Here is a 25,484-nt window from a genome sequence, read left to right on the forward strand (position 1 = left end):
TTTCCCCACCAAGGGCTCCTGTGGCAGTGGGCTTGGTATGCACCCCTGCCCCAGCAGTCCTGCCTCAGCTGCCTCCACAACCAGGGAGAAGTGGAAGCTTCCAACAATGGCCACTCACAGAGTTCAGCTGCCCTGAAACCTGGCTGTTCCTCTCTAGGCAGGCTGATGGGCCTGGGGCCACTGTGCAGCCATGTGGCAAGTGCTGTGCTGGCCTGTGCATGAGCCCTGGGTCTGCTCCCTGCTCTGCCCCTGCTTGATCCTGGCCAGGTTGCTGTTCCCGATCTATACCTTAGGCCAGACTCTCCTGTATAATGGGGTGCTGCTGGGAACATCAGAGGCCAGAAACCTAGATGGTGGTGGGGTAGGGAAAGGCAAACAAAAGGTCCCATCTTGTCCTGGAGGGCGTGACCCAGGGAGCCATGAGCCAATGTGAACATGCACCAGAGGCCACAGGGCCTGGTGGAGCTGCAGCTGGCTGCACAGTCCCGCGTCCTAAGGGCTATGCGCCTTCAGACCTGACATGCTGGATTCCTCCATCTGCAAGCAGAACAGCAAGGCTGGTCAAGGTCATCTTCCTAACTTTATGCCAAGAATCCTAGTAAAAATGGCTTCTCTGTGTGTCCCCATCCTCTGCATGGACGTCCTGGCCCTCACCAAACAGTCTTTGGGAAGAGTAAGTGCCAGGGATGATTTTGGGTTTTGTTTTGAAGATTTATTTAATTATTTGAAAGGCAGAGTGACAGAGTATGAGGGAGAGAGAAGGAAAAAGAAAGAAAAAGGGACAGCGTGAGGATCTTCCATCTGCTTGGCTCACTCTCCAGAGGGCCACACCAGCCAGGAAGCGAGAAGCCAGGGACTCCATCCTGGTCTCCCACGGGGGTGACAGGAACACAAGCACTTGGGCCATCCTCCACTGCATTCCTAGGTGCATTAGCAGGGAGCTAACAGAAGTGGAGCAGCCAGGACTTGAGATGGCACCCCAATGTGGGATGCTGGCACTGCAACCAGCAGCTGGACCTGTGTGGTACCAGGCTGGTCCTGGGGAGTAAGTGTTGCCTTCAGTGGCTCTGACAATATTTTTAAATTTATGGAGTATCGTAACTCTGCCATGAAGGACCTAGGCTCTTCGTTAAGAAAAATGCGCGGACTGAGATTTTTGAATGTGCTTTTCAGAGGGTCCACACATCCTGAAAAACCAGTCTGTCGGTGAGGACAGCTGCAACTTACAAAACTCCCAGACTGCATTGCTGATGTCCTGAAATCTGAATCCATGAACTCAGTCTGAAGAAAAGACCCAGAGAGGGGATTGCCTGCTCCACCCTTGCTAGGGGCCCACAGACAGGCAGCCCCGGATGTACCGGGGGCTTTGTATTCACAGTTGTGCCAGCTGAGCTGGCCTAACAGGCTCAGCAATCAAAGAGGGTTTTGGGGGGAAGGCAATCCCCAGACCTGACCCTCCCTCCAGAGCAGAGGCTGAGCTGCCTCCAGGCACCTGCTGGCCCACCCTGGCCACCTCACGGTCAGCTGATGTCCAGGCTGAAGGAAGGATTAGGAACAAAGGATTAGCTCAGGCTGGGCAAAGGTGGCATGAGGCTCCCGCCAGTCCATGCCCGAGGTGCCTGATGGCAGCAGCAGGTGCGGGACGTTCCTCTCTGCACTTGGGTAGCCATCTGCGGTCCCTGCCCATCATGTGTCCCAGTTCCCCCGGGCAGACATGGGGAGCCCTGCAGGGGCAAGATGACAGTCTCCTGTAGCTCCATTTGAGGGGGACAGACGACAGAGGTGGCACTGCTGGCCTGGAGAGAAAGCCCCGTGGTATACCTTATACCGTGGCCACAGCCAGGGCCTCCCCCAAATCTGCCAGCTGGGGTGTGCTGCAAAGCTGGGGCCTGCGAGAGCAGGGAAGCGGGGGGGTGGGGGGGGAGTGTCACATGAACATAGCAGGAGCTTGCACACCACATAGGTGACTTCTCTTGCTGGACATGTGACTGGGCCTCACCCACAGCGTGCCTGGCTCTGTCTGGGACCCTGGGAAGCACAGGCTTGTCTTAAAAGGAAACACTTCAGGCCCTTAAATGAGAACAGTTCTTTTACTGGGAAAGTGCTGGTGTGAAGATTTCCTCCTTCCTTCCACCCTTATAGACATGTGCAGCCTCCACACGAGGAAGCCTCAGCTTGGGACTGCTAGGATAGAACTGCCCCAGCACTGAAGCCCCTTTCTGGATGGTGAGCCCTGGAGGGCAGGGGCTGAGAGAGCAGGGTGGGACAAGTGTTAGGTGCCAAGGCCCAGAGGGGCCCTGATGTTGACCTGGCCTGGGGACTGGAGGAAAGCAAGGTCCATATGTGGAGCACAACAGCTTATCCTGGCTTATGCTGCCCCCTGCTTGTTGTTGCCACTGCCGTCGTCCCCATTTCAAATTCTACTTTAAGCCATGTGCTCTCTCTTGGTAATCTGCCCTGTCCAGGGATCCATTCACTACCTGCTCTGACACCTGGAACCCAGCCCTAGAGGCAGGTCAGGTCTGCTGGGAGCGGGGATACATCTAGCTGCCCCATGTCTCCTGCCGGCTTGGGAGCTTCCTACACCTGCCTGCTTGGCTAGGGTGCTGTGGACATGGCCTGCCATGTACCACTAGGAGAGCCCCGGTGGCCCAGCCTCAAAGTCTTTCGAGTGCTCGGTTGGGGCAGAGGCAGGCTCAGATCAGCCCGGATCCTTCGGTGGAATGAGGCTGCAGGTCACACACACCCGTGAAGGTGAGGTCCTTGGAGTGAGGGCTAGGCGGCCCAGGGCACTTCTGGGCCCCCAACAAGGAGGCCTGGCCCTTTGCCACTCCTGCCAGGTAGACATCCAGGGTCTTGAGCAGTCGTCGGGGGCTCTTCTTGGCCAACATTTCCAAGTCTGGAGTGGAGAGGATTCGGGAACAGAGGCAGGGGGCACTTAGGATGGCGTGGGACGCGGATCTCTGACCCAGCCACTCCAGGGAGCACCCTGACCCTCAGGCCAATGGCAAACAAGCCTCCCAAAACAGAGGCCACTGGAGGATGGGGCAGACCACCCAGGAACCCCACACTGCACTCTAAGAAAACTGCCACTTTGAATTGTCATTGTCCCGCTGGAGCCTACCTCCAGGGTCTAGATTCACATCATGTGATCACCTCACCCCCATCACAGGGGAAGGAAGGAGGGCGGGGGCGTACAAGGGACAGGTGCTCCAGAGGGGCCTGACAGGTGGGAGTGGGGAACCACAGCTCCAGACAGCAGCCGCCCCAGGGTGTCCAGTGTGCCCAGAAGGGCGAACTCACCTTTAAGGACGAAGCCTGAGTCCGAGATGGTCTTCCGCTGCGTCCTCCAGACGTGGGCAAGACGGAGGAAAGTGGCCGCATAGAAGCTATTCACCACTGGGATGACCTTCTGCTGTCGGTTACACTCCCTGAGGACAGGGAGGCACCTGCTCAGCTCCTACCACGAGAGCCAGCCCCAGCCTGGGACTCCCCCACTGCTGGGGGCAGGGCAGATGAGTGGGATAGGGGTGGGCTTTACCCAGGCCCTGCCGGGACCCTGCTGCTTACCTAGAGAGACACTCCTCTCTCAGGGCCTGGATAGCGATGCGGGTGATATTCACTGACATTAGACAGAAGGGGAATTGCTGCAATGGAAGGGGCAGTGGTCAGGGACAACCGTTACTGCGTGCCCACGGGCAAGCACAGCCCCAGAGGCAGTACCGCTATTGCTACTCACACTGTTTTCCCAATCATCTTCCAAAAGTGGAACCTAAGGCTTGTGACCCTATGTAACCTCTGTAAGGTGTGGGACCAGGGATCCGCCTAAGGTTATTTACTCCAAAGTGGGTGTGCAGGACCCCTGTGTGTGAAGCCCCCAGCCTCAGCATCTCTTCTCCTCAGCTCTCCTGGGCCTGCACCTGCTGTGTGGCCTGCCCCAGGACCAGGCTAGCTCTTGGCAGTGAGGTGAACACTGGAGGAGTGAGGCTGGTTCTGTCACTCTGATGTCCTTGGAACCTTCCCGTAGTTCTCCAGGATGCTGGGGATCTGGCTGCTCCAGAGCACCACATGCAGGAGCAGACAAAGCTGCCAGAGGGTGGACAGCTCTGCCTCTTCATGGCCTGTAGCCTGGGAGAATGCAGCACGGGCTCCGGAGGGGGCATGTCACAGGATGGCCTCAGCAACCTGAGGTCCATCTTGCTGCTTTTTTTTTTTTAAGATTTTATTTATTTTTATTGCAAAGTTAGATATACAGAGAGGAGGAGAGACAGACAAGAAGATCTTCCATCCGATGATTCACTCCCCAAGTGACTGCAATAGCCAGTGCTGTGCTGATCCGAAGCCAGGAGCCAGGAACCTCCTCTAGGTCTCCCACACAGCTGCAGGAACTCAAGGTTTTGGGCTATCCTCAACTGCTCTCCCATCCAGCTCCCTGCTTGTGGCCTGGGAAAGCAGTTGAGGATGGCCCAAAGCTTTGGCACCCTGCACCTGTGTGGGAGACCCGGGGGAAGCTCCTGGCTTCGGCTCAGCTTAGTTCTCTCATTGTAGTCATTTGGGGAGTGAACCAGTGAATGGAAGAGCTTTCTCTCTGTACTTCCTTCTCTCTGTATATCTGGCTTTCCAACAAATATATATATATATATATATATATATATATATATATATATATATAAAGAAGTAGAGCAGTCAGGATTCTAACCAGCACCCACATGAGATATGCTGGCATTGTAGGCAATAGCTTAACCTAGTGCACCACAACACTGGCCAGAATAAATAAATCTTAACCACAACAACAAAACCCCACAGATTTTGTAATCGCATCTGTAATGTTGAGATCATGAAGCCTTTGGAGGACTTGGAATCTGCATTTCTGATGACCTCTCAGGTGGTACTGATGCTGCTGGTCTGGGGATGGCACATTTACAGCCACTGGTCTATGAGCTGATATACTTGCCCAGAATTTCCTCCCTATTTCATCCTCATAGATCTTATTGCTTACCCATTGGAAGACTGACAGACCCCCTGAAATCTCAGAACCGAGTCCCCCGAGCTGCCCGTCTCCATTGGTGGCAGCTCCGTCTAACCCGTGGCTCAGACTGAACAGACTACTGCTTGCCTTTGTCTTCACCCCATAGTCAAGCCATCCAAAACACAAGCTAGCTCTGTGCTCTCAGGAGCTATACACAGAGCTATACCCCAGCCTATACACACACCCACACATCCTCACCAGAAACTGTTCTCAACCTAGCAGCTGCTAAAATCCATTAGGAAATGTGAAGCTGGGGGCTGGCAGTATGGCAGAGAGGGCTGAGACAACACCCGTGACGTGGGCATCTCATGCTGGCTAACCCATTTCCAATCTGATCCCCTGCTAACACACCTGGAAAAGCAGTGTAAGATGGCCCAAGTGTTGGGTGTCTGCACCCCTGAGGGAGACCCAGATGAAACTCCTGGCTTTAGCCTGGCCTAGGCCTGGCCACTGTGGTCATTTGGGGAATATTCCAGTGGAATATACTGCCTTTCTATCAATCTGCCTTTCAAATAAATAAATTATATCTTTGAAAAGGCTTTTGCCTTGTTGTCCCTGCTGGAGGGATCTTTGTTTTGTTTACTGATCTATAACTGGCTCTAGAAAAACAAGAGTACGGAGGACACCAAACAGATCTTTGTTCAGGGTCCCGTGAATCTGGGATAGGCAAGTGGAAGGAAACAGGCCAAATCTGCTTTCTAAAGTTGGGGGGAATCACCCCTTTCACCTCTTAGGAAAAACATCAGAACCAATGCCAGAAGGCAGGTCTGGACAAGGACCAAGAGGCTCCCTTTCCATGGAGGGTCAGGGTTTCCTCAGGCAGAGAGCTGAAATAATGACATCACTGTTGGCCCATAATTGTTGGACACTGTCTCGTCTCATTTCCCAGGGAGCCAGCTGAGGGTTTTGAGGCTTGCCCTGCGGCTGAGGAACCCAAGGCTCTGCGGAGAGGAGGAACTTGCTGGCCATCCACAGTTTGTGAGTGGGCGAGCATGGAGTCCCACACAGCTGAGCCTGGCCAGAAGGTCCACTCCCGGCTCTCTGCTGTCCTGAGAGCCCTCGGCAATTGAGGAGGTCCACGTGGCTGCTCTCCTACCCAAGCCCACCTGGATATGGTGACGAGACAGGCGGAAGATCTCCTGTGCCATCAGCCAGGTCTTTGAGTCCATCACCAGATACAACAGGTGCAGGAGGGCAAGGAAGCCTGCCCCCCTCAGGTCTGTGGCTGGATTCGCTCCTGCCAAAGAATCCACAGGACATGGGATGTGATGGTGAGCAATGCTTAGTGAACTTCTACTCCCCTGACCTTCAAGGGCTTTGTCTGGAAAGCTGCCCTGACAGTGGATGCTCTCCCGACCCAAAGGCCTGAAGGAGCTCAGGTCCACTTCCTGCCCCGGGTCTGTGGTCACCCAGGACCCTGGGGGCGGCCTCCTGCCATTTTCCTGCTGTTCTGCGTGACCCTCCACAACAACTGGGCAGATCCTTAGCAAGGCAAAACTGAACTGCTGGCTCTGGGCTGAGATGATGAGCACAGTTCTCCCTGTTCCTCCTGCCACCACCAGCCCTGGACACTACTACAGGAATCAGGAGTCTTTCAGAAGACTCTGAAGACCTGCAGAGAGGAAGGCAGACTGGCTGGGGACCTTGAGAGTGGAGAAGTGACACTGTGGTTACTCTCCTGGTCTCTGCTTAACATATTCTGACTGTGTCAGTGAAGGAATGTCAACAGGAGCAGGCTATGATTAGAATGTGCTGTGCTGGAAACATAAACCCCAAAACCCTATGTTTTGGCGTGTGGAGAGGGGCCTTAGGCAGGTAACTGGGAGTAGATAAAGGCACCAAGGTGGGGCCTCCTGGCAGGCCTCGTGAAGAGGAAGGGCGACCAGAGCTGACACACTTGCAGTCTCACCACGTGACACTTGTGGCCAGGCTATGACGCAGGATGAGCCCTCGCCAGAGGCCAGCATCACACTCTTGGGCTTTCCAGCCTCTCAAACTGCAAGCTTGAGATTCTTTAAAAACTACTGAGTGTTGGGCCTGGTGCAATAGCCCAGTGACTAAATCTTTACCTTGCATGCACTGGGATACTATATGCATGCTACTTTATGTCCTGGCTGTTCTACTTCCCATCCAGCTCCTTGCTTGTGGCCTGGAAAAGCAGCTGAGGATGGCTCAAGGCCTTGGGACCCTGTACCCATGTGGGAGACCCAAAAGAAGCTCTGGGCTCCTGGCTTCGGATAGGCATAATTCTGGCCAATGTGGCCACTTGGGAAGTGAATCAGCAGATGGAAGATCTTCCTCTCTGTATATCTGACTTTCCAATAAAAATAAGTATATCTTTTTTTACAAATTGACCAGGGGAATCTGCTCACAGATAACAAAGTGGCTCTCTGGCCTGAGCTCCCCCTCCACTGCCCTTTATCCTCATGCTAACTTGAGAATCTGAGATGGTCTTCATCTTGAACCAAGCCACCAACCTTGTCTCTCTGATACTGGCTTTCAAACAACAAGTAGTCAGTTTTTTTATTCTGATTGCAGCATAAGTCAAAAATGGGTCAAATCATTTATCTCAAAATAATAATAATAATAGTAATAAAATGTTCACCACTATTAAATTAAAAAGGGCAGGAAGAAAAAAACCACCAAACAAGCCAGATTCTAAATTTTGTCATTCCTAGGTTAACATGTCACTACAGTAAATGCTTTACAATGGCCTGCAGGGCCCCAGAGAGAGCTTAGGGCCTTCCACTCTGGTCTCCCTCTGCTGCACTTATTAATCTCTGAAGGGCAAGCTTGCTGCAGCTCAGTGCCTCTGTATGTGCTGCGCCCTGCAGTGGGCCTCCGCTCTGCTGGGTCACAGAGCCAGATTGACAGGAAGGGTGCACTGGTCTCTCACGCCACGCAGAGGAGCTGAACCACTCCTCCCTCTTACCCTGGAAGCCCAGGTCCTCCCAGTGGTCTCCGAGCAAGGCACAATCAAACTTGGAGCCGGTCAGCTTCTTGTAGATGGTCTGGAGGACTCGGCCATGCATTGGGTCTTGGCTATCCAGGCCACCTGCCCCAAAACATACCCACAATCCACTAGCGTTTCCATCATGAAAGACAAGGTGCCTCTCAGAGAATGGTTCATGTGAACTGGGTGCATGACATGTCCCAGCTTCCCTTCCTCCCACTGCCTGGGATGTGCAAGGGCTCTGGCTTTGCCTTAGGTAGGGGCTGGCCCGACAGTATTCCCTGCCTGACCACACGGGCAGCGCCCATGGCAGCTCCAGAATACTCACACTGAGCAATGGTCAGAACCAAGTCCCTTTCTTCCCGAAGGCCCTGGTGGAGCTTTGGAGGCCCAAAGAGGCAGTGCCGGAGGGCGGCGAGCCCGGTCCTTCGAACAGTTGGCTGGATTCTTTTCTGTGGAGGAAGGTGGGAAGTTCATTTAGGCAGGTGCACTCAGGTTTAGACCAGCCAGTCTCCCAGCCAGCTGCTGGTCACTGGACCAGGGAAAGGGGGCAGGGGCTGCGAAGCACAGATTAAATCTCTAGAATCAGGTGCTTCCCACCCCCAAGGCTTTTTCCCCCCAAGTTTTAATTCTATTTTTAATGTTGTTTAAGTAGTTGAGAGGATGCCCGCCCATCTAGGCCTCCAAATAGGGTAGGAAGGCTCAACACACATAGAAAGGCAGGGAGGACAAATAGTTCAGTTCATTTATTCTTTTTTTTCTTGTGTCCCCGGGGGGTGTGGGAGGGTTAAGCAAGGGGGTTGCTCCCTACAGTCAAACTACATCAGCACCCTAACACCCAGGTTCTTTGCAAGAAGAAAGACAAGGGCAGACACTGCTGGCCAGCTCCATGGGCTTCCCGGTTAGCCAGTCTGCTGACTTGTGATGGCCACAAAGGCCCAGCTTGGGCTGGATTCCCAGCACTGGCGCTTCTATCCTTTGTGTGTGTGTGTGTGTGTTTTTAAGATTTATTTATTTTTTATTACAAAGTCAGATATACAGAGAGGAGGAGAGACAGAGAGGAAGATCTTCCATCTGATGATTCCCTGCCCAAGTGACCACAACGGCCGGTGCTGTACCAACCCGGAGCCAGGAGCTAGGAACTTCCTCCAGGTCTCCCACACGGGTACAGGGTCCCAAGGCTTTGGGCCATCCTCGACTGCTTTCCCAGGCCACAAGCAGGGAGCTGGAAGGGAAGTGGAGCTGCTGGGATTAGAACCAGTGCCCATATGGGAACCCGGCACGTTCAAGGCGAGGACTTTAGCCGCTAGGCCATCGTGTTGGGCCCCACTTCTATCCCTTGTCTTTCTCTTTGTGAAGGATATACATTATACAGGCTAGCATCCCTCTTGACTTCTGTAGACAGGGTTGGAGGGGGGAGAAAAGTACAGTGGGGATTCATTATGGTGAAATTCATCTGAGCAGTAAGTATACAGAGCCTTCTGGTCACAACCAGGGCTTTCTAAACTAGGCTATGTCCATTCTCATGGTTCAGGCCCACTACTGGGGGTATTAGAATATTCTGTTGGGGCTCAGGCAGTGACATGTCAGGCTAGTCCTCTGTCTGCAGGACTACAGTTTGTGTCCCAGCTGCTCCAGTTCTGATCCAGTTCTCTGCTTGTGGTCTAGGAAAACAGTAGAGGAAGGCTCAAGTCCTTGGGCCCCTGCACCTGTGTGGAAGAACTGGAAGAAGCTTCTGACTCCCAGCTTTTGGCCCAATCCCGGCCATTTTGGGGAGTGAGCTAGCAGACAGAAGATCTCTATCTTTTCTGCTCTTTGTAACTCTTTCAAGTCAAATCTTACCAAAAAAAAAAAAAAAAAGGAAAAAGAAAGGAATGCTTTCCTGTGCAGAGTTTTGGGTGAAAGACCTGAAGTTGTGTTCCCGTAAACTTACTTCTGCACACTTACACTCTCCTCAGAAGCCATCCAGCTCCAAATATTCTTTCTTTTCCCAACTCCATCTCCTTCATAAGTTCATAAATGCTTAAGGGAATGGAAGCTTCTCCTCCATTGGCCATGAACCAGTCAGCTCCCTGGACAACTTGCTGGAAGCCACCTACTACTTGATTGCAGACCTCATGAAGGAAGGAGAGTAGGGAAACAGCACCCAGTGGGCCACAGCTACAGTCCCACAGGCTACCAAGGCCCTGCGGGAGTCCTTGGCTCTCCATGATCCCGTACCCTGCGATGTGAGCTGAATTGTGGCCCCTCCAACAAGAAGCTCCCATGTGGCAAGATGCATTGATTGGGGTAGAAACTGGCTCCTGGGAAGAGGGGGCCTTGTGTGAGACCCAAGCCTCCCTGCAGCCATACCTTGAAGGGGGAGAGGTCCGCTGTCTGGAAGTGCTGCAGAGCTTCACTGAAGGAGACGAGCTGCCCAGGCTGCTCGGGGTGGGCCTGGCTCCCTGTGGCAAAGGGAAGCACAGGATTTGTTATGGGAGCTATTCCATCAGCAACCTTCACCCAGGGTCTCCTGGCTGTCACCTCCAAGCCAGGTGCTGGTTTCCAGCGGAAGGTCAGACCCCTGCAGCCACAACCAGTCCTCTTCCAAGGAGCCGGCATCCTCTCCCAGGCTGGCTCTTTTTGGACTGGGCTGCTGAGGCTCTTGCTGGGCCATCTCTGTAGTGAGGAGTGGACAGCTCTGCCTTGCAAGGCCTCCCCACATCCCAGTCATCTGTGAGGCGGCAAGTCCCAGAGCAGGCCTGCATGCAGTAGAACTCATGTTGTTGGGGCCTTTCCTGAGCCACTTGGCCCCTCTCAAATCCTCTGTAGGATCCTGCTCCCTAGCTCTGTAACAGCCCATTGGGAATGCACTAACCCATCAGCAATGGAGGTCATGGCTGATACTGCTCATGCTCACATCTCCCCAGGAGCTCAAGGGGAGCTCAGGCTGGATCCAGGTCCGAGCTCTGCCCTCCCATGGCTCTCTCCAAACCTCCCAGAGGCGCAAGACAACATTGGCTCAGCCCTGAGCCTTCCAGAGACCGGCTCAGACATCATCCCCACAGCTGCCCTTGGCAGTGAACAAGCTGAGCAGCCTCACTCAGGCCCTTCAGTCATCCACCTCCAGCCCCAGAAAGCCGACCCACACCATCCTATCTTCCCTCCGGGCTGCAAGACAGACAGGGCGGCAGCCCCTTCCCCATGGCATTCATTTCCATTTCCTTCAAAGCTGGAACGTACTCTTTGGATTTGGAAAAGAGATTCTATTCCATGTCAAGTGGCCAAAATGCAAATACTCAGGAGTTCTCTTGGTCCCAGAAGCCTTATGCTGACGTGTGAAAGCTGCTGTTGCCAGCAGCCAGGCCACACAAGGATAGTGCCATTCTTGCGGTTACCTGTCTCTGGCTGGATGGTGTCCACGGCTTCCCATTCCTCTTGGGCTCGGAGCACCTCTGTACTCACAGCTGCAAGAGTGACAAAAGGAGATTCCCAGTTCAGGGATGCCTGGACCGCTCCTGCAGAACCCAGCCTCATGGGCCCGCCTGCTTTGGACCTTGATCCTCCCACACTGCCTCTTCTCACAGCTGCCAGAATGAGCTTCAGAAACAGAGCTGATATCAGCCACACAGTTTGCAAAACCCTCCAGGGATTCCCCATGACCCTTGCCTTAAACCCATGCTCTACAGCATCCGAATCCCTTCCTAATCTAGATCCTTCTTACTCCCTCTCGCACTGCTCCAGAGCTGTACAGAAACACCAAGTATTCCCCAACGTGCTCTGCATCCTCCCACCCTCTGTGCCTGTGCACTGGCTGCCCTCCTGCTGAAGCAGGACCCCGGGGTCTCTGCAGGCAGAGCTCCTCCTCATCCTCTGGTTAGCTCCAACGCCCCCCTCTCCTGCAGGCTCTCTCTGACCTCACCAGTCTTGGTAAACCTACCTGCCTCTGTGAGACTCTGGTAGCTGCTGCTTTCTGAACTCTCAGAACTGTCTCTCACACTACATCACTCCAGGCGTGTCCAGAGCCCAGCAGTGTCTGGCCCATGACAGGTGCTCATCACATGTTCGGGGAAATGAATGAAAGCAGAGGACATCACATGACCAGACAGTGCTGAGAGAGTAGACCCGGGGACTAGCTGCAATGCCAATGGATGTGAAGGAAGACAGCAGGATTGGGAAGCTGTACAGCTTGTTGCAAGCACGTCTGAGAGCTGATCAACATGAAGGCTTCATCTCTGCCACTTACCAGCTGCGTTTCTAGCAAGTTACTTAATCATCTGCAACTCTTGTGGCCTGCTGGGAGGATATGTTAAGTCTCTGGCTTCTCAGAGGGGTATGTGACCCAGAGGTAATGGCTCAGTAAATGTTAGTTGTGGGCCTAGGCCCTGCACAGGGCAGAAGAGAGTAGGATTGGGGTTTCTTTGAACCTCTAGCAAATTCCATCTTGCACTTTTAGTCTGGGGTGACAGACATTGAGCCTCGGGGCTTCTAAGCTTGACACCCTCAACAGAATAATTGAGAGTAGATAATGCAGAAGATAAAACTCATATTTATCAAGCTAGAACCTTGTGCTAAGAGGGATTAAGAGGGAGAAAGCGGCTTAACAAAACAAAGATGGGTGTATGGCCTACTGTAGGGCCAGTCAGCACATCCACAACCTGTATCAGGGCACCAGTGTCTGATCCCTGTCTCTGGCTCCTAGCTGCAGCTCCCTGCTAACACAGACCCGAGGAGGATGCAAACAGTGCCTCAAGGGATAAGATACTTGTCACCCACATGGAGCACCTGCATCGGGTTTCTGGCCCTTGGCCATTGCAGTCGTGAGGCCAGGGAGTGGACCAGTGGATGGGAGTTCTGTCTCTACCTTCCTCTCTATCTCCACCTCTCTAGTAAATAAACAAACAACAAAAAAGTTCTTTTAACTTATATTTTATTAACTTCTAAATGCTTACAACAGCCAGGCCAGAGCCAGGAGTTTCGAACCAAATCTGTGTTTTCCACATGGGTGGTAGGGAGCCAGCATTGAGCAATCACCTGTCGCCTTCCGGGACACACGTGAGCAGGCAGCTGGACTGGGGACAGAGGACCTGCGATGGGGGTGGTCCAGGCAGCATCTTCACTGTCAAACACCCACCCCTCAATACATACAAGCCATGTTTATTTATTTATTTTTTTTTAAAGAGAGGAGTGGGCTAGCAGTATGGAATGTATGTTCTGCATCCCACCAGGATCTCTGTGCCCCCAGTCCCTCGCTCACAGGCAGATGTATTGATCGTGACCCATCAGACCCTCATCTACAGATAATGTGATCAATCTTTCATCCCAGCACACCCTCGCCTGCAAAAGATCGGGGCAAAATCTGTGAGCTGGGAGCGGAGCGCTCCACAGCAAGCTGGTGGGGATTTGCTTTCAACACGCTAAGCACACACAAAGTACAAGGCTTCAACTAGCAATAGCAATCTAGGGCCTACAAACTGATGACAAAGGCTCAGCCCACACAAAAACTTCTTTCTTCTTGGAACCAGGAAAAATCAGCCTGACAGAGATACTGTTTTCTGGGGCTTGTGCTGTGTGGTGCATGTTGAATCTGCACCTGTGGCACTGGCATCCCGTATACCTGCTGATTCCAGTCATGAGTTCTTCAATTCTGACCCAACTTCCTGCTAATGACCAAGCAGTGGAGGATGGCTAAAAGCCTTGGGAACCTACACCCACCCTGGAGACCCAGAAGGAGCTCCTGGCTCCTGGCTTTGGACCAGCCTAGCTCCGGCCAGTGCAGCCATTTGGGGAGTGATGTAGCAGATGGAAGATGTCTTTGTCTCTCTATATCTCATTCTATAATTTTGCTTTTCAAATAAAAATAAAGAAGTCTTTCTTAAAGAAAAAAAAAAAAACTTTTCCTCAAACCAAGAAAGAAAGGACAAGTCATTAGGATGATTAACACAGCTTGTATCAACATGATGTTTCATATTTTTTCCTTTTAAAAATGCTTATTTTCACCTATTTGAAAGGCAAAGTGATGGAGACACAAAGACAAAGGGAGAGAGAGATCTTCCATCCACTGGTTCAATACCCAAATGCCTGCAACAGTCAGGACTCGGCCCAGTCAAAGCCAGGAACTCCATTTGGGCCTCCCAGAGGGTGTGGTTGGGACCTAAGTACTTGAACCATTATTTGTTGCCTCCCAGTATACACTGGCAGAAAACTGGGTTAGAAGTAGAGTAGCTGGGCCTTAAACTGCCACTGAGTGTCAGCTTAACTCTGTCACCTTAACTCACTGTGCAACAACACTCACCTCTTTTTTAACCTTTCTAAAATTTCTTCCTTTAGGACCCCGGTGGCGTGCCTAGCAGCTAAAGTCCTCACCTTGAATGTGCTAGGATCCCATATCGGCACCGGTTCTAATCCCAGCAGCTCCACTTCCCATCTAGCTTCCTGCTTGTGGCCTGGGAAAGCAGTCGAAGATGGCCCAATGCTTTGGGATCCTGCATCCACATGGGAGACCTGGAGGAGGTTCCTGGCTCCTGGCTTCAGATCGGCACAGCACTGGCCGTTGCAGTCACTTGGAGAGTGAATCATCGGATGGAAGATCTTCCTCTCTGTCTCTCCTCCTCTCTGTATATCTTACTTTGCAATAAAAATAAATAAATCTTAAAAAAAAATTCCTTCCTTTATTTTGGTTCTCTTTCATTTACTCATACAGCAGACAGCAATGTTAACTTTCTCGGCTCACTAATTTACATGAACAAGAGGGTAGGCATTTGGCCTGGGGGCCGAGATGCCCGTCAGAGCGCCTGCATCCCATGCTGCAGTCCTGGCATTCATTAATGGACAGGGATGACGACTCGGTAACGACCTGAGAAGCTGAGTTAATGTCTTCTGCACTGGTGGGGGGAGGGGTGGTCCTGTCTGACTGGCCCTATCCAGCTGTTGAGGAACTTTGGGGATAACAGCTGTGTTTGTCTCCATCTCTCTACCTCTCAATCAAATAAATGAAGATAAAAAATTTCGCAAGAAATTATAATTATTTTATGTGATGAAAAATACCCGGCACAAAGTATAAGTTGCATTTAAACACAATATTTTGGCATTTAAGGCAAAAGTTATTAACTTTTTTTCAAAAACTATTTTTTCATAGGTTTAAACTCCATTAGGTGACGATATCAAAGTTATTAACTTATCAGTGTGGGACGTGTTACCCTACAGCAGCGGTGGAAGCATGCGGCCTGCAGGCAGTCCAAGGCCCATGAAATCTGTCAAGGCAACTGCAGGCGGGACTAGAAAGTCAATAAATCTACAGTAGGTTAATTTTTAAGCTAAAAATTTTGTTATGACTCATGATTGATGTTATAAACATCCAAATGGCCCTTGACGGAAAAAACGTTTCTCCACCCTTGCCGCACAGTAAGGATAAAATCCCATTAAAAGGAAGTGCAAGGGCAGGCACTTCACCTGGCAGTTAAGATGCCCATACCCTGCACTGAGGACCTGGATTGCCACCTGGGACCAAGGTCCACACCCTTTATGTGAGTGGGGATTGGGGCTGGAGGGCACTAGGTAAGGAGGACGTCACTATCAACGCACACCCTGTGTCCAGAGGCTGTCCCGTTTCTGTTAGCCAGCTCCCCCTCGCCTCACTTCATCACCCTTTTAAGGATTCTTCAAGATAAACTTCATGCCTAAGGAGAGCAGAAATATTTAGAGGGGCATATTATTTTTAAGGTTTATTTTATTCATTTTCATTTGACAGGTAGAGAGAGAGAGGAGAGCAAGCTTCCATCTGCTTGATTCCTGAATGCCTGTTCTGGGCCCATCATGATGGCTCAGTGGCTCAAGCCTCTCCTCGCCTCTCTCCTTTCTGGGATCTCACATGGGCACTGGTTCTAATCCCAGCTGCTCCACTTCCCATCCAGCTCCCTGCTTGTGGCCTGGGAAAGCAGCTGAGGACGGCTAAAAGCCTTGGGACCCTGTACCCACCCTGGAAACCCAGAAGAGGCTCCTGGCTCCTGGCTTCGGATCAGCTCAGCTCTGACCATTGCAGCCATATGGGGAGTGAAATAGCAGATGGAAGATCTTTCTCTTTCTCCATAAATCTGATTTGCCTTTCGAATAGAGATAAATAAATCTTTAAAAAACTCTGTGACAAATTGTTAATAATTATATTATTATAATTTTAATGATTGTGTGGCTAAAATTTACTTCATATGAATGAAGGTGAGCATGTCTTCATTTGTTTATTGTGCCTGTTTTCCTGCTAACTACAGTCTTTCTACTTTTCATTTATTGAACTCTATTTCGTAGAGCCAAGTAGAGGCAGGTGTGTTTTTCTCCACAATAAGTTAGCAAGCAGGGTGGGCTTTACACGTAGTTCAGGAGGGGCAGCTGTTTGGCATAGTGGCTAAGACACCACCTGGACATCTGTGACACACGTCCTAGTGACTGAGTTTCCAGCTCTGCTTCCCATTCCAGCTTCCTGCTCATGTCCCCCTGGAGGCGATGGCGCAAGCAGCCTGGTCCCTTCCAGCTACCTGAGAATTCCAAGCTGCTGGCTTTGGACTGGCCCACCCCTGGCTGTTGTGGACAGAAAGTGAACAAATCGATGGAAAAATCTTTGCATCTATCTGTATTTCTGCCTTCCAAATAAATTAATTTAAATTTTTAAAAAATATATATATAGTATAGTGTCATGTTAAGCAGGTTAATTAAGTAATTAAGTAAAAATACTAAATGACTTTTCCTTTTTTTTTTTTGAGATTTATTTATTTATTGGAAAGTCAGATATACAAAGAGGAGGAGAGACAGAGAGGAAGATCTCCCATCCGATGGTTCACTCCCCAAGTGATCACAATGGCTGGAGCTGTGCTGATCTGAAGCCAGGAGCCAGAAGCCTCCTTCAGGTCTCCCATGTGAATACAGGATCCCAAAGCTTTGGGCCATCTTTGACTGCTTTCCCAGGCCACAAGCAGGGAGCTGGATGGAAAGCGAGGCCGCTGGAATTAGAATTGGCATCCACCTGGGATCCTAGCACTTGCAAGGTGAGGACTTTAGCTGCCAGGCTACTGTGCCGGGCCCCTAAGAGACTTCACACAGGTCTCATTTACACAATATCCCTTTGGGGATGAGAGAGGTATTAACATTCCCCTGACAGATACTTCACTTTGCCCAGAAACACAAGGTAATCCATTGGCACAGAAAGATTAGAACTCAGTCTTTTGGTTCCTGACCAAGTTTTCTCAAGGAATGACAAATCCTCAGGATTATGAAGATCAAAGAGCAAGAGAAATTCAAGGAACAGAAAGTGCGTCCGAGACCCGTCCTGGAGTGGGGCAGGCCGGCAGGGGTTGGCAGCAAATTTAGAGTTTGAGGTGGTTCCCGCGTGTGGCCTTACCCTGCGCTCTCCTGTCCCCTGGCTGTGCTCGCTCCACCATGCCCTGTTCTGAGATTCCCGCCATCTCCCCTAGCAAGGGCCGGCCCGCAGAGGAGGGGCGCTGTGGCTGCACTGTACCGGCTCGCACAGCACGCCAGGCCCCGACCTGGGCTCTGCACGGGCCACGGGCTACGACCTGTACAGTGCCCACGATTATACAATACCATCTTTGGACAAAGCTGCTGTGAGAACAGACATTCAGACAGCACTTCCTTCTGGGTGCTATGGAAGAGTAGTTCCACGTTCTGTCTTGGCTGCAAAACACTTTATAGATGTAGGATCTGGTGTCAGAGATGAAGATTATAGAGAATTTTTCTTAAATGTCTTAGAATTTTGCACTTCTGTAAACCTAATGGCTTTAGCTTCTAAAATTATCTCCTTTGCTTTTGAACGAGGAAAAAATCTTTGGTACAAAGTCACTTTCCTGTGTTTTTCTGCAGTTGATGGTTGTATGTAAATGTGTTGTAGTGACTTCAAAGTGAAATGTGTATCAATTTCAGATTTTAAAAAAACTACTGTATTGTTTAATTCAATAAAGGATACCTCCAGGCCCAGTATGATAGCGTAGTGGTTAAAGTCCTTGCCTTGCACGCACCAGGGTCCCATATGGGCACCGGTTCTAATCCCAGCAGCTCCACTTCCCATCCAGCTCCCTGCTTGTGGCCTGCGAAAGCAGTCGAGGACGGCGCAAAACCTTGGGACCCTTCACCCATGTGGGAGACCCAGAAGAGCTCCTGGCTCCTGGCTTCGGATTGGCTCAGCTCCAGCTGTTGTGGCCACATGGGGAAGACAGAAGATCTTCCTCTGTGTCTCTCCTCTCTGTGTCTCTGGCTTTCCAGTAAAAAATTTAAAAAAAAAAGGATAACTCCAGGAAAAGAGAGAAAGAAAGAAAGAAAGAAAGAAAGAAAGAAAGAAAGAAAGAAAGAAAGAAAGAAAGAAAGAAAGAAAGAAAGAAAGAAAGAAAGAAAGAAAGAAAGAAAGAAAGAAAGAAAGTCAATTCAAGGGCAGGTTTGCGTTGGGTTCTGCTCAGAGCATCCTGAAGGAGAGCTTACCGGGGGGTTCCCATCCGTGAGCGTCTGCTGTCAGGGCACGGAGAAGGCTGTGGTTCCGCAGCTCCGAGATCTGTAAGGGCACTGGTGTTTAGAGTGAGAGCAGAAGCCACAAGCCTGGTGCACACAAGCTCTTCCCACCCACTGCACTCAACAACCATGACATGAACCTGGAGGCCAGAAGGAGCTGGGGGGTCCAGGAGGTGGATTAAAGTTCACCTAAAAGTGAGAGACCTGGCTGACTTGGTGACAATCACATACCCTGCTTGAATAGTAAGTAAACAAAGTTTCACACAATTCCTTTCAGACCTGGTGCACCTTTTCTTTGCTGTTGCCTCTTCGTTCTGCCCTGTGCCCTAAGGCACCTCTCTGTGGTGCATGCTGGTGCTCCACACCCCCTCCCCACAAGTGTGCGCTCCTGGAGGGGGCGGTCTATGCCATCCTGTGTTCCCCTGCTCAGTCCCGTGCCTGGCACCGCCAAGTGGTATGCGACAGCTTGAACTAGCTGGAGGTCCCCAGGGAAGGTGAGACATACAGAGATTCCTCTGAAAGCCGGAAGAGCACTGTTGTCCTTGTCACATGACGGAGCCAACTCAGCAGACATGGTTTCAACCTGTAAGAGAAACCAGGATCAGTTTCCCAGGTACATATCAATCCCCTGAAGGCCACAACTTAAAAGTCCTATCTTTTCCCAGTATCACTCACACACACACACACACACACACACACACAAAGTAGCCAAACCAGTTGCTTTGCAGAGGAATACCACAGGGGCAAAAACAAAGTTGTCTAATCTGGTCTCAAGAAAACTTGAAAAGATTTACTTAAAGCTATCTCAAGACCATTATACAGACATCGATGTCATAGCTCAGTAGGGGCTGGAACGTCACGCATGATGTTGGCATCCCGTACGAGCACCACATTGAGTTCTAGCTGCTCTAGCTCTGATGTAGCTCCCTGCTGTTGTGCCTGGGAAAGCAGCAGCAGATGGCCCCAGTGCTTGGGCCCCTGCACCCATTTTGGAGACAGGAATGAAGTTCTGGATGCTGGGTTCAGGCTGGGCCAGCCCTGGCCATTGTGGACATTGTTGCTAGCAGACCAGTGGATGGAAGCTTGCTCATGCTCGCTCTCCTTACCTCTGCTCTTCAAATATGTAAAATCAGTCTTTCAAAAAATGCTACTCTGATTTCTTGGCTCTGTTAGTGATGTTAGGGCTCTGAACAGGTCAAGTTCAAGGAGGCAGTTTCCTGCAGCCTTTCAGCTCGGCCAGGCCTTTCCTCTACTAGAGTTAAAAATTAAAAAGCAAAACAAACTTATCTATTTGCAATTCATACCACAGATACAAAGCCATTTTTTAAAGAATATTAAAAAACTCTACAAATGATGAACTTGACAGCTGACAGAAAAATGGGCCAAAGACATGGACAGTTTAAGGGAAAGCACATATCATGCTTAAACATATGAGCAAATGCTCAACCTCACTCCTAAGAGAAAAGGACAAAAACCTGTAAAGCTATTCTGCGGTGCTATGTGTCCATCATGTTTTTGATAACACAAAATGTTGGCTGGAGGGCAAGGGTCCCGGCACCCTGGAGAGCAGACAGCTGCCACCTCTACAGCTTGACCGTAACTGACAAGCTCACACTTGGGGTAGCCGGTATCTAAGGCCAGCAATTGTGTCCCAGTCATGGAACTAACAGACATACACTAACATTTATAGCTGTCATTCATTGGAGCAATTTATAAATAGCAAAAGACTGGGAAAATCCAACACGTTCACTAACTAATGGACTGATTAACAAATTAGAGTGTATCCATCCCAGGCAACAGAGTGAGAACGTTTTATGGGCAATATAGGAGCAGCTTCATAGCCAGCTAAACGAGAAAGCAAAAGACAGAGTAAACACACCCGTTTACCACTGAACTAAAGACAAAAACTTAGCGCCAGGTGTGGTGGCCTAGTGCCTAAAGTCCTCACCTTGAACGTGCCAGGATCCCATATGGGCACCAGTTCTAATCCCAGCAGCTCCACTTCCCATCCAGCTCCCTGCCTGTGGCCTGGGAAAGCAGTCAAGGACGGCCCAAAGCCTTGTGACCCTGCAACCATGTGAGAAACCCGGAAGAGCTCCTGGCTTCTACTTTGAATCGGAGCAGCACTGGCCATTGTGATCACTTGGGGAGTGAATCATTGGATGGAAGATCTTCCTCTGTGTCTCTCCTCTTCTCTATATATCTGATTTTGCAATAAAAATAAATAAATCTTATTAAAAAAAAAACCACCTAAAAAACAACATCTCGGGCCCGGCGCGGTGGCACAGTGGTTAAGGTCCTCGCCTTGCACGCCCGGGATCCCATATGGGCGCCAGTTCTATCCTGGCAGACCCACTTCCCTTCCAGCTCCCTGCCTGTGGCCCAGGAAAGCAGTCGAGGACGGCCCAAAGCTTTGGGACCCTGCACCCGCGTGGGAGACCCGGAAGAGGCTCCTGGCTTCAGACCGGCATAGCATCGGCCGTTGCGCTCACTTGGGGAGTGAATCATCGGACGGAAGATCTTCCTCTCTGTCTCTCCTCTCTGTATATCTGCCTTTCCAATAAAAAAAAAAATAAAAATAAATCTTTAAAAAAAAAAAAAAACATCTCTTTAGCCAACAGGCCATGGTGCCGGGCCCGAAAAGAAAATATAAATTGCTTCTGTCAATGCCCTGGATCCCAGGTTATCCTGTTATTCTCTTTTTAAAAACAGTAGTATATGAAAATTATCACCAGCTTTTTAAAAAAGATTTATTCCTTTTTATTTGAAAGACAGATTTTACGGAGAGAGAGGTCTTCCTTCTGCTGGTTCACTCCTCAAATGGCTGCATCTAGACTTATTCAAAGCTACGAGCCAGAAGCTTTTTTTGGATCTCCCATGTGAGTGCAAGGGCTCAAGGCTTTGAACCATCCTCTGCTGCTCTCCCAGGCTATAAGCAGGGAGGTGGAGCAGCTAGGACTTGAGCTGGTACCCACATGGGACGCTGATGCAAGCAGGCAGAGGACTGGCTTACTATACTACCATATTAGCCCCGATCCTGTTATTCTAATCCTACTCCATATCTTTGCTAATTCACATTCCTTTAATATTAGTTGCCAATTAACAGTCCTTTAATTCCTTAAGCACACTTCTGATTTCTTTTTAAATATTTATTAATTTCATTGAAAGTTACAGTCAGAAAGATAAAGGCATGTGAGATCTTTCAACCACTGGTTCACTGTCCAAGCGACCACAACAGCCAAGGCTGGTCTGTGCTGCAGCCAGGAGCCAGGAGCCCTACCCAGACCCACCATGTGGGTGACAGTGGCCTAAACTCTTTGGGCCACTTCCTGCTGCTTTCCCAGGCTATTAGCAGGAAGCTAAATCAGAAGTGGAGCTGCTGGGACATGCGGTGGGAGCTCGTACTGCAGGCGGGGGCCAGGATTGTGGGGAGTTGGGGGTTCCTCGCTGAACCATAACACTGGCCCCCGACCTTTGATGTATCTTTATGTATCAAATGTGGAAACAGATGTCTAAACACACCACAGCTGGGCCAACTCTCCCATCACAGGCCTCACGACCCACGAGCCCCATTCCTCACTGCAATCTAAAACCACTGCGGCAGCTCCCATCCCGGCCACCCCCTGATACATATGGTTTTCCTGCAGAATGCAGCCCCACTCCCACCCCCATCTTCTCCAGGTCCTCTGGGTGCACCTCCTGAGGGCATGGCCTACCTCACCCCTTGGGGCTACAATGGCTTATCCTGTCTTCAAGTCCTGCAGCCTCAGTATGTAGCACACGGGTTCCCCTCCAAAAATCTACATTATTTCTTTTACATTTCCTATCCCTATTAGCATAGAGCTAGGCATTATATACTTGTCTCAATTTTTATCTCTATTTTATGAAAAAGAAGATATTAGGTGATGCGTAGTGCCGCTCCCTGCAGGTCTGTGCGCTGGGAATCGCTGCAAGCTTGCTTTTCCTCCTAACGTGGTCCCCGACAATGACCCGACACTTCCCTCTGATGGACAGTTCACCTATGGGGTCTCAGAGCCTGGGTCTGTCCCTCACCAGATCCTACAGACTCCATGCAGGACCACTTCCAGGTGGGCACGGCAGGGCACAGGTAAGGAATGCAAGCTGAACTGCCAGGTTCCTACGAGGCGCATCACACTGAAGTAGACACTTGAGACTAACAGGCCAAAGCAGGTGTTTTACACGGAAGGAGCCAGTCAGGAAAAGCAAGCAAATGCATGAAATCCAGGTTTCTTGGGAGATTCCTCACTGAAATTCTACCTTTCACACAAGCAAATCCAAAAGAGAATTCAAGCAATTCTTTTAGAAAGCAAGCTACCAGAAAAGGCAATTAAAAATCTAACAGAGCTGAGAGAATGCTAGTCCTTTCCAGGAATATGTCTCAAGCTCTACATTTTTGTTTTGTTTTGTTTTGATAAGTAGACCCTCTGTGTTATTATTAAGCATATATAATTCAACCCAACATTTCTGGTTTTTGTTTTTCCTAAGCAGCAGTTGCTTACCTGTCCATCTCTGGAGTCTTTCTCATTAGGGAAAGAGTCCAATTTCTCACTCATGACTCAAAAGCATTTGTTCAAGGGCTGTTAGGGCCCAGTTAGGATCTGAGATCAGGAGCCACGGGGAGAGCTGGCACCCGGCTGCTGTACCCTCGCCTTCCCTCTTGGCAGTTACTCAGACTGCAAGCAAGAAAATGGGGCCCCTGTGCACTCGCCGGGGTGCAGGAGGCTTCTGTGAGCCCCGAGAGAAGTCCCTGGGGCCCGTGGAGCCTTGGCTCTGGAAAAACACACAGTGACAAGGGAAATGGATTTCATCATTCTGTTCATCTCTTGAGAAAACCAAAAATGACAGAGTCCTTAAAGCAGCTGTGTCTGGGCCCGGCACTGTGGCCTAGACGATAAAGTCCTCACCTTGAACGTGCCGGGATCCCATATGGGCACCAGTTCTAATCCGAGCAGCCCCATTTCCCATCCAGCTCCCTGCTTGTGGCCTGGGAAAGCAGTAGAGGACCGCCCAGGGCCTTGGGACCTTGCACCCGCATGGGAGACCCGGAAGAGCACCTGGCTCCTGGCTTCAGATTGGCATAGCACTGGCCATTGTGGTCACTTGGGCAGTGAATCATCGGACAGAAGATATTTCTCTCTGTCTCTCCTCCTCTCTTTATATATCTGACTTTGCAATAAAAATAAATAAATCTTAAAAAAAAAAAAAAGTAAAAAACTGTGTCAATGTGTTCTCAGTGAACAAGCCAAATACTGGCCTCTTACTACCCAATGCCCTCACTGGAAAGAAAAGACCCCTGGGGGGAGGGGAGGGTCTCACATTTGAGGTGGTAAGGAAGTTCTTGGGACCTGGGTAGGTTTATCAAGGGGTAAGCACCTCGGTGGGCTCAGGTTTTGCTCAGGCCCCACACAGACTGAATCTGGGTGGGGGGTTATCCTACAAGGGCCTCATCCCTTGATGACAGAAACTGAAAATGTAGTACCAGGTTCTCACCTTCCTGGGTCATTGCCAACACAGTGCAGGTGGCTGCCCAGCCAGTTTGGTGAGTGCCGAGGTCCTCATCTCGCCTTGCCTGCCTCAGGAAAAACGGCTGGACAGGCTCACACCTTCTCCCAGGGGAGCAGACAGCCATGGCTGCCGCTCTTCTTCAAAGCAGGCCTCACACAACGGACAACCATGCTCACCAGCTCGGCTGAACACGGGAGGAAGGTGGCCCCTTGACCAGGCCAGCCTCCCACCGTCTGAGTGCCGGCTGGATTCCCTGAGAATTGGCCTGTTGTCACCCTGGGACTTTGTCAGGAGGCACTATGAGTCCAGAGCGGGAACCACCTCCTGGCTGGCTCCCTGCAACCTCTTCGTTGACCCCTCAGGAACTTCCTCTCTTCCTCTCTCTCTCTCTCTCTCTCTCTCTCTCAGATCTCAGCCTCACCCAATCTTTTCCTTTCCCTGCACTTGGGCCTCCAAGACAGCACATGACAAAATACACATCAGCTGATCTTGGCCAAATGACAGCGGACAAATCCATTCAGATGGAAGGAAGCCAATAGCCTACAGCGGGAGCAGCTGTGCCCACTGCGCTGCAGGGCGGCGGCAGAAACTGTGTCAGACAGAAAGAGAAGACGGCAGAACAAGCAAGTGCTGGTGTCGGGGGTGTTGGCACAGCCCCTGAAACCACCACTCAGTCTGCTTCAAGTCTGGGCTGCTCCAGGCTTCCTTCAGCTTCCTAACATACGAGGAAGGCCTTGGGTCCCTGGCACACTCGGGGGAGACCCTTTCCGGCCGTCGCGGTGCAGGCATCTGGGGAGTGAATGAGATGGCTCAGGTGCGATCTCTCTTTCTCACTCACTCTCCCAAGTTTGCATTGGGCAAGAAGCTTCTTTAAGGAGGTAGGAGTTTTCAACTGCTCGATCGCTGAATAAGTATCTCAATTAGACTAGCTGGGTTATCCTTAACTATATATATACATGCTTATAAAAGCTAGGACAATCCTTCGCTGATCCTAGCGTCAGGCTTGTCCCCGGGCGGCTCCAGCTAGCCGCAGCCAGGCTCGATTTGGGGGACAGACAGCACCGGCCTGGGGGCGCCGCTCGTGCCCACCGTGCCAAGCGGGCCCCTTGTTGGGGGCGCAGGGCCGGTACTCGTCGGCTCCCAACAGAGAGCTCCGCGAATCTGGAGCCGCTGAGTGGGAAACAGAACCTCTGCCCCGGCCTGGTCTCCCCGATCCCCGGCGCCCCCTCCTCAGCCCACCCTGCAGCTCGCAGGCCGCGGCCCCCGCGTTACCAGAGCTTTTCCGGCTGGGGGGCTTCGCATCCCCCGCTGGGCCGCATCCGCGCAGGCGCACAGTGCCGCCAGCGGCGCCGCCTCCCGCGGCCTCGAGGACTACACTACCCAGCAGGCAATGGAAACTTGGCGCGGCCAAGCGGGGACGGAGAGCCAGGAGGATCAATCTGCATCCGGGTTGGCTTCGCTCCCGAAAGATTTCTCTTTATCAATGGTCAA

At 51.0% G+C, this 25,484-nt stretch overlaps 1 protein-coding gene across 1 annotated transcript; it reads right to left on the reverse strand.

The window, feature by feature from the left end:
• Positions 1–2,071: 2,071 nt before the first annotated feature.
• ELMOD3 (ELMO domain containing 3) lies at positions 2,072–25,336 on the reverse strand. The gene is made up of 11 exons (XM_040993608.1): positions 25,266–25,336; positions 18,973–19,050; positions 18,441–18,510; positions 11,360–11,428; positions 10,335–10,426; positions 8,311–8,434; positions 7,962–8,084; positions 6,136–6,266; positions 3,571–3,647; positions 3,304–3,431; positions 2,072–2,899 (listed from the first exon to the last, which is right to left on the reverse strand). Exons 1-11 carry the CDS (start codon positions 25,293–25,295, stop codon positions 2,697–2,699), a joined length of 1,125 nt encoding a protein of 374 aa, XP_040849542.1. The 5' UTR covers positions 25,296–25,336; the 3' UTR covers positions 2,072–2,696.
• Between the last annotated feature and the right edge of the window lie 148 nt (positions 25,337–25,484).

Source organism: Ochotona curzoniae, unplaced genomic scaffold, assembly GCF_017591425.1.
Source record: "Ochotona curzoniae isolate NIBS_2020 unplaced genomic scaffold, NIBS_Ocur_1.0 contig_883, whole genome shotgun sequence".
NCBI classification, from domain to species: Eukaryota; Metazoa; Chordata; class Mammalia; order Lagomorpha; family Ochotonidae; genus Ochotona; species Ochotona curzoniae.

What these genes read in the sequence shown, in the direction of transcription:
- ELMOD3 (XM_040993608.1), bottom strand. Translation starts at nt 25,295, where the DNA reads ATGCGAAGCCCCCCAGCCGGAAAAGCTCTG. An exon ending in CCCCAGCCGGAAAAGCTCTG is followed by an intron (nt 19,051 to 25,265) that starts GTAACGCGGGGG and finishes TTTCTCTTACAG; the next exon opens with GTTGAAACCATGTCTGCTGA. An exon ending in CACCATCCAGCCAGAGACAG is followed by an intron (nt 10,427 to 11,359) that starts GTAACCGCAAGA and finishes CCTTTGCCACAG; the next exon opens with GGAGCCAGGCCCACCCCGAG.